Below are 9,100 nucleotides of genomic sequence, written 5' to 3' on the forward strand. Positions count from 1 at the left end.
ACCTCTATAGCCTATAAATCTATTCTTGAGCTCACCGTCAATATCAATTATGGTTTCCAAAAACTCATTAGCAATGGCAACAACACCAAAATCTAGAATGACCTTGGTTTTGATAATACTCTTAACCAATAGCCCACTTTTGTGGGGTGAATGAAATGAGTAATTTTTGTGTTGTTTATGATCTTATAACAAATTCTCATTAGAACTTAAGAGCGCTTGTGTCCTTCTTCCACCCCTTTCTTGTCCAGCACATCCTAGCAGTCCACCTCTCTTGACACCTCGATAATGACTCGTAGGTTTGGACCAGTACTCCATTAAGCAGTGCAACAGTGAGCAGTACCGATAAGCATCTCTCTAGATAATACACTCCCGAGAAGCCTTAACAAGGCTGGAAGGTGATTCCGCATCTAAGAATTGCTTCCAAAATAAAAATCTTTTTTCTGAAATTACTTGCCTACTTTCAACGACATCTCTAACATTATTCACTGTGAACAAGGCTCATGCTTTGTTTGCCACATACCTTTAGACTCCTCTTCTTATATCCTTTTAGACTGCAGCTTTGCATAGGCCTACTGGGCAGCCTTACAGCAACACTTACACTTCCATTTTCACCTTTTCTCTTCCTGGTTTCAGGGAGTCTGGATAGTTGAGGATCCCTCTCTCGATAGTTCTTCCCGTGATAGGCTCCTTAGCATCATTGCTACCTCCTTTCGGTTTTCGTGGAATAATCAAAATGACGACGTCGATGTTTCTTCGCTCTCAAGAAAAGTTCGTGGAATAATCAAAATGACGACGTCGATGTTTCTTCGCTCTCAAGAAAAGCTCTGCTCAGAGATCGGAATGCGTAAATAACTTAATTATGCTATATGTCGACGTCGATGTAAGCAAAAAAATTTAATTATGCTATATTTGAAATCCGGAAATAATTTATATGCCAGGATCAGAATCAAATGCAAAGATCTAATTATTACGATACGTACCTTTTGATGTCATATGTTCAAAGATCTCATCTGATCTGCTAAGCACTGTCTTTAATCATCGTCTGTAATGAGTGCAAGGAGGAGATTTCCTCCAGAAATCGTTCAATTTCGCTAAAATATTTCAACGGAACCCAATTAGTTATATAAGAGGAGAGGTATCAATGTCAATATTCTGTCAACCTGGCTAAAATATTTCAACAAACCCAATTAGTTATATAAGAGGAGAGGCATAACGTCAATATTCTATCAACCCCCTAGAAGAGCAGAGATAAGATCTATGGAGATTCTACGCAGGAGATTTCCTCCATCAAGATTATCTTTCGAGGAATTGTTCAATTTGACTAAAATATTTCAACGGAACCCAATTAGTAATATATCTTATCCAATTATAAAAATGTCATAAAATTTAACATTCTCCCACTTAGTCCATTAATTGATAAGATATAAAAGAGATATCTTGGTCCATTAATTTATATTGTTTGGAGACCAATTTGACGGAATCCGTTGGGTCAAAAAAATAAATAAACAAATAAATACAAAAACGACCCATTTTATTAGTGCATAGGAGAACATTTATGCCATGCTAATAGCGTACCAATTCACAGTTATAATTTGCATCTTGAAAGCTTTTGTTTCCTAACACAATGTGGACATCCAATGTGGCAGTCTAAATATAAATATCTTGATGCCAGGTGACATTAAACCTTATTCCGTGATAAGGATGGTGTTTCCTGGCTAGCAGTACCGTCAGCGTCATCTGGGTCGCTAAATAATGTGTAGGTAGGTCATGCGTCGATACCAGCCTTACAGGTTGGTGATGGGTCAGGGCGACACCTTGCTCTCGTTCTTATCTTTCTACGATAAATATGTTAATGATGCTGCAACTACTTCCCGCCTCTTTCCCGGCGGACACGCACGGAGATGTAAGAAATAGTTGGAGCGAGAGAGAGAGAGAGTTACGCCTCCTCATCATGTGCTATAGATGACTAGATTTTATAGTCAGAATGACATATTTTGACCCCCAAAATATGTCAAATCAGAATTCATATTAAAGTACTACTCGGTACGTCACGTCTTAGGAATATCAAGAAATGCTAAGTCAGAATCCGTACTAAGATACTACTCAGCATGTTCACCACGCCAACCCATGTATGACCAACTCACGTACAATAATATAAAGACCTATGGTCGGCATCTGGCTAGGAGGGAAAAAAGATGGCAAAATCAATTGATCACTCGATTGACTTACTCGTCAAAGGGGCCTCATCGGGAATCACCCGACGGGGGCCATTTTTGCAAGAAAACGCAGTCACCTCACGAAGATGATCTGCCACCACCCGGAAATCGTCATCCAGTGCACGAAAGAGTGCAGCCAATCGATCCGGATCCCGACCAACGCCAACCAGCACTCCTTCCCGAGGGCGCGGCCACCTCACAAAGATGAGCTACCAACCACCCCAGAAAAGGAGAGATGCAGCTCGACATACATGGTGCATAGATCGGCACACCAAGGAACGCTGATCAACACCCTGTCGCGAGGGCCCAATCGACCTCGACATCCCACTCAGCCGATGGAAGACTCCCAACATCAATATGTGGATTAGGCCGTGCTTACTTACCCGTCACAACACATTTGTTCACAAAGAATGATGATCCAGTGGTTCGTCCACTCCGAGCGCATTTGGCAGCATCTTTGCAGACTTTGTTTCCACCCACAATAATATGCAGAGCCAGTGTGCGATAGCGTGCAGCAGTCATTTGGTACCGAGCTTAGACGAAGTAGCGTAATGGAGTGACTACCAACGCGTTTATTGAACGAAGTAGCGTGATGACGCACCGACGGCAGAGTCCAAAGGTGGAATGCGTTTACTGAACGAGTCCTGAGTCTTCTGATGCACCGACGGAGGAGTCCACAGGTGGGCCCCCGTCTCACCCCGCAGGACCAACTACAAAGCGGTCCTCGCTGTCCTCGCGTGAGCAGAGGCGCAGGCGACGCTACGCGGCACCTCCACGACGAGCGGCGGCTCTCGTCGCCTTCGCGCGAGCAAGGGAGTAGGCAGCACTGTGCGGCACCTCCATGGCCAACGACAACAGTGAGGGTGGGGGGTCCGACAGGGGCCATGTAGCCTCCTCGCCGATGTGGTCTCACACCCCCTCCTCGTGCCCCTTCCTTGCCGACGCGCTCTCCTCGTGCCCCCTCATCGCCGTTAGCCACGGGCAAGGAAGTAGGGGCTGATAGAATAAGAAAATGAAGAATGAAATTATAAGGATAAAGCAAAAAGGCACACTTCAAATAGTATCATGTGAAATCTATTTATACATAGTGAAAGAGGATATTTCTTTAACTGAGCAAAGAGATTTCCAAATGCAGTTGAGGAAATCTTATCTGCTATGCAGTTGAGAATATCTCTCTTTTATCAGAGAAAATCTCTCTGTTATCATGCCCCCACAAGATCGAGCTCCTATCAAGGATACCGATCTTGGATCGATGAAACAAAAATAGTTTGTGGGCTAGAGGCTTCGTGAGTGAGTCTGCAAGTTGATCAGCCGTATGTACATGAGAGACGAAGTTGATGTCTGACAACTTGATCTTGCACGAAGTGAAAGTCGATGGCGATGTGTTTCATGTGCGAGTGGAACACTGGATTGACACATAAGTAGGTAGCTCCAACATTGTCACAATATATTGTGGGAGTATGAGTAAAGCTAACTTTGAGTTCCTTGAGAAGATTTGTGATCCAGTTGAGTTCAGCAGCAGTGGTAGCAATAGCATGATATTCAGCTTCAGTTGTAGACCGGGCCACTGTCTTTTGCTTCTTAGAACTCCAGCTGATTGGATTAGACCCAAGAAAGATGACATACCCTGACGTGGAGGTTCTATCATCAAAGTTTCCCGCCCAATCAGCATCAGCAAAGGCATGGAGATGAAGTTGAGTGGTTTTGCGGAGAAAGAGACCATGATTAAGGGTCCCTTTAAGATATCGCAAAATTCGTTTAACCGCAGACCAATGTATAGCAGAAGGTTGGTGCATGTATTGAGACAATTTATTGACTGCAAATGAGATATCTGGACGGGTGAGAGCCAAGTATTGTAAGGAGCCAAGTACTTGCCGGTATTGAGTTGAGTCCGTGGTAGGGCTGCCATCACATAATTTGAGTGATTCACCGGTAGATAGAGGAGTCGCAACTACTTTCACATCTTGCATATTTGTCTTTGATAATAAGTCTTGAATATACTTTCTTTGAGAGAGGAAGAGACCGGAGGATGTAAATGTTGCTTCCATTCCCAGAAAGTAGCTCAATGGTCCTAAGTCTTTGAGGGAGAATCGATCAGCCAATTGATTTAAAAATGTCTGAACCTCCAAGGGATTATTGCCTGTAACAATAATATCATCTACATAAACTAGAAGATATATTGTATTGCCATGATGTTGTCGGAGGAATAAAGAGGTGTCAGACTTGGAGTTGATGAACCAATTGATATTAGAAACGATCCAAGTTCAGTATACCAAGCTCTGGGAGCTTGACGGAGACCATAAATGGCTTTTTGTAATTTGCAAACATGTCTCGGATACTGGTGATGAACAAAGCCAGGGGGTTGCTGCATAAAGACATCTTCAGTTAGAGTCCCTTGTAAAAAGGCATTGTTAACGTCCAGTTGTCGTAAGTTCCAACCTCTGGAGATGGCCAAACTTAGAATAAGCCGAATTGTTGTGGGTTTAACTACAGGACTAAAAGTCTCTGTAAAATCAACTTCAGGTCGTTGATGAAACCCTTTGGCTACTAATCGTGCTTTATATCGAGCAATGGACCCATCGGGGTTTCGCTTAATTCGGAATACCCATTTATACCCGATGATATTTTGTGCAGGATGAGAAGGTACAAGAGTCCATGTGAAGTTATGTAGAAGAGCATCATATTCTTCACACATAGCTTGACGCCAATGTGAAGATTTTTGTGCTTGAGTAATTATGGTGGGTTCACTGGTCTCAAGAGAAGAATTGGTGATAGTATGGAGATCTATGCTTTGCATAGATCTGCCCACTGAATCCAAGGGTAGCACTGTTTATAAAGTGGAACTGCATGATTGACGATACACAAAAGAGGGGGGATGGGATCGATATGTTACTGCTTTTTTAAGGTGTGGAATTATATCCAGACCCTTCTCTTTCATAACATTGTACGCGGTGACATTTGTAGTGTTGAAGAGGGCTAGAAAACATATCTTCATGTACTCTGGCAATTTGTCCATTGTCTTAACATCCCATCTGCAACATCCATCAGAGTAGATGTTATCAGGAATCAAAGACTGTTGAAATAACACCTCCTACATGCATGACGTGGAGGAGTTGTCTACCTATCGACGGCATCCGTGAAAAGCTCGAGCTCATCGATGGTGCCGTAAACATCATACACATCATCTATTGTTGTTATCAGGCAGTTCGCTTTTGTCTGCGCCTCCCTAATTCTTGCAAACTGTGGCTCAAAAGCACAGCCAACCGTCCAGAAATAGTTCTCCATCAACCTGTCCCTGGAAAATGGAAGCCTTTGCGCGAGCCCAAGATTGTTCCACCATCTGATCGATAGCCATAAGTTTGCGCTGAAGTTTGCTGGTTCATAAACGAGGGCAGAATGCACAAGACATGATTCAAGTAAAGCAAGCTTAAAATACCTCGACATTTCTCTGAGTTCCCTCTGATATATGATCTGAACCCTGTCGAAGTCCAACTTAGCCAATTCAAGTAGGACAGGGTTCATCTTCGCTTCCCATTGGGATGCTTCTATGAACCACCTGGTCTGTAACCTCGGCATCCTCCAGTTCAATGGAAGCTCCAAGGCATGGGCTACGTGCTCCCTGAGATGAGGCTCAAGTGATCCCTCCATGAGGCTCTTGAGCTGTTTAGTTGTGAAGTTCGTAGCTTCTTCCAGCACGTGCTCTCCTTCCTTTGCAAGATGGGAAGCCTCGTACAAGCTCACCAATCCTTCAGTCTGGTGGCGAAGGCTGGCTTTCAAGTTTCCCTTCTCATCCATAAATCGGTAGAATACCCCTTCAGTCCATCCACATAATTTGTGCAAGTTAGATTGTGACACCATGATAGAACAGAATAAACACAAAATTCCATTAGTATGTTAGGCTATTAACGTGGCATAATTTATGACTAATTGGACATATTTCTAGTTGTCTCAGTTTTATGGAAGTAATTGTTCTAGCAATATATGAGGTCCATCAGCGACAATGCTGTATCAGTCGCCAAGAAAGGAGTAAAGCAGGATATACAGCTTAATCACCTTCAGAAACATCAAACCCATGTTCTCTGAGAAGCCTGAACATAAGAGCCGTGGCATGAAGATTATCCTTCAGCAACATGTTCACCTCTTCCGTGGAACGGTATATTGTCCATAAAGCATCCTTAATATCCTCCTTAAAGTGATACTGATAGAATAAGAGAATGAAGAATGAAATTATAAGGATAAAGCAAAAAGGCACACTTCAAGTAGTATCATGTGAAGTCTATTTATACATAATGAAAGAGGATATTTCTTTAACTGAGCAGAGAGATTTCCTCATGCAGTTGAGGAAATCTCATCTGCTATGCAGTTGAGAATATCTCTCTTTTATCAGAGAAAATCTCTCTGTTACCATGCCCCCACAAGATCGAGCTCCTGTCAAGAATACCGATCTTGAATTGATGAAACAAAAATAGTTTGCGGGCTAGAGGCTTCGTGAGTGAGTCTGCAAGTTGATCAGCCGTATGGACATGAGAGACACGAAGTTGATGTCTGACAACTTGATCTCGCACGAAGTGAAAGTCGATGGCGATGTGTTTCATGCGTGAGTGGAACACTGGATTGACACATAAGTAGGTAACTCCAACATTGTCATAATATATTATGGGAGTATGAGTAAAGCTAACTTTGAGTTCCTTGAGGAGATTTGTGATCCAGTTGAGTTCAGTAGCAGTGGTAGCAATAGCACGATATTCAGCTTCAGTTGTAGACCGGGCCACTGTCTTTTGCTTCTTAGAACTCCAGCTGATTGGATTAGACCCAAGAAAGATGACATACCCTGGCGTGGAGGTTCTATCATCAAAGTTTCCTGCCCAATCAGCATCAGCAAAGGCATGGAGATGGAGAGATGCAGCTCGGCATACACGGCGCCCGGATCGGCACACTAAGGAACGCTGATCAACACCCCGTCTCGAGAGCCCGATCGACCTCAGCATCCAGCTCAACCGACAGAAGACTCCCGACATCGACCCGTGGACCAGGCCATGCTGTCTCACCAGCCACGGCATATTTGTTTACTAGCATTTTGGCGCTAGAAGGAGGGCCCGATGTCGCAGGAACAGCTGGCAGAAGTTCTCCCCAGGAGGAACCATCGACCAACCACCCTTTGGTCAGGCCTTGAGATTAGCCCCTCGCCGTCCTTCGAGATGGGGGGATCCCGGCCTCGAACCCAGATCGCTACTAGCCCATTCAACAACACGGGGTTACCACCTCCCAGACTTACCGCGGGACCCTCGGCTATGTTGCCAGAGGCATGCCTCAGCTTGACTAAGCAAGTACAAGCGATCGCAAGGATGATGCAGACGCTCATCCCACTCATTCCCCAGATCGTGCAGCTAGCAGCTCCCTCGATTGACCCAACCCGGCAAAGGCCGAACAGGAAACAGGTCGGGACGGGAGAAGCCCGAGACGAAACGATGGACCTTAGAGGTCTGCCCGAGTAAAGCATACCCACACCTTGCCGAATCACATCGCCCCGCTCCGAGCTCGACACCATATCGTCTGACTCGGTGGAGGACTCATTCAGGATCCAACTGTCTCGGGTCAACCAACGCCTGGACGAGTTCCAACGCGAGTTCCAAAAATCGTGGTGCGTGTCAAACGAAGGCGGCTCGGGCGGATTCCCTTTCACTCAGGAAATACAGGACAAGCCTGTACCACTCGACTTCAGGCTACCCGCATTGGAGACGTACGATGGTGGCTCCGACCCCGCGAAGCATGTCGCCATGTTTCGGGCTCATATGGCCCTCTATGGCACCTCCGATGAACTGATGTGTTGGGCATTCCTGACCACCTTTAGGGGGCCGACACGAGAGTGGTTTAGCCGGCTGTGCCAATCCTCAATCTCATCATTCGACTAGCTCTCAAGAGAGTTCGAGCAAAACTTCCTCACCAGCGTGCGATCCAAGCCTTCCATCGCCACCCTGCTAGCGTTATCTCAACACGTGGCATGTTTTGCCACCGAGATCCGGGGATTTCTGGATGCTCACCCCTCTCTAATCATGCAAGCATTTCTGATTGGCTTGAAGCCTTCAAGGTTCTTCTGGTCACTGATCGAGAAGCCGCCAGTAACCATCCCCGAGATGCTCCAGCATGCCAACCAGTACATCGCCGCTAAAGCTCTGGTAGTGGGAAAGCGCATGGATAGCAAGAGGCCAAGGACGGAACAATCCCGGAGAATGACTTTAGCAACCCCGGTGCAACCCCGCTAGAGGACTTGATCCGAAAAGGTCACCTCGGGCACTATCTCAAGGAACCCCGAGAAGCAACTCTATGCCCCAAGGGACCCATCGAAAGATGCCTCATTATCCAAAATCTCATGCCAAAAAGCCACTTGCGGTAAGAGGTCCACAAGCTCGCTGGATCGGTTCTTGACCTACAGCTCGTCGACCCAACTCTTGCCCGAGCCGCTCCAGATCGATTCCTGACCTATGACTCACCGGCCCAGCTCTTGCCTTAGCTGCTCCAGATCGGTTCCTGACCTGTGCCTCACCGGCCCAGCTTTGGCCCGAGTCTCTCCAGATCGGCTCCCGTCCTACAGCTCGTCAGCCCAGCTTTTGCCCGAGTCGCTCCAGATCGGCTCCCGACCTACAGCTCGCCGACCCAGCTTTTGCCCAAGTCGCTCCAAATCAGCTCCCGACCTACGGCTCACCGACCTAGCTCTCACCCGAGTCGCTCCAGATCGGTTCCCGACCTGTGGCTCGCCGGACCATCTCTTACCCAAGCCGCTCCAGATCAATTCCTGACCTATGACTCGTTGACCCAACTTTTGCCCGAGTCGCTTTAGATCGGTTCCCGACCTACGGCTCGTCGGCCCTGCCCTTGCCCAAGCC

At 46.1% G+C, this 9,100-nt stretch overlaps 1 protein-coding gene across 1 annotated transcript; it reads right to left on the reverse strand.

Moving 5' to 3' along the window:
* Positions 1-3,125: 3,125 nt before the first annotated feature.
* LOC135672038 (monoterpene synthase 7, chloroplastic-like) lies at positions 3,126-7,587 on the reverse strand. The gene is made up of 5 exons (XM_065180493.1): positions 7,492-7,587; positions 6,270-6,414; positions 5,338-6,028; positions 5,110-5,248; positions 3,126-3,212 (listed from the first exon to the last, which is right to left on the reverse strand). Exons 1-5 carry the CDS (start codon positions 7,585-7,587, stop codon positions 3,126-3,128), a joined length of 1,158 nt encoding a protein of 385 aa, XP_065036565.1.
* Positions 7,588-9,100: the final 1,513 nt, after the last annotated feature.

Source organism: Musa acuminata, chromosome BXJ1-4 (genome assembly GCF_036884655.1).
Source record: "Musa acuminata AAA Group cultivar baxijiao chromosome BXJ1-4, Cavendish_Baxijiao_AAA, whole genome shotgun sequence".
Taxonomy (NCBI): domain Eukaryota; kingdom Viridiplantae; phylum Streptophyta; class Magnoliopsida; order Zingiberales; family Musaceae; genus Musa; species Musa acuminata.

Coding starts and splice junctions, on each gene's coding strand:
- LOC135672038 (XM_065180493.1), bottom strand. CDS start 7,587: ATGAGTGGGATGAGCGTCTGCATCATCCTTGCGATCGCTTGTACTTGC. Junction 6,029..6,269: donor TGGGTTTGATGTTTCTGAAG/GTGATTAAGCTG, acceptor GATGGACTGAAG/GGGTATTCTACCGATTTATG. Junction 3,213..5,109: donor TTCCACACCTTAAAAAAGCA/GTAACATATCGA, acceptor TTATTCTATCAG/CCCCTACTTCCTTGCCCGTG.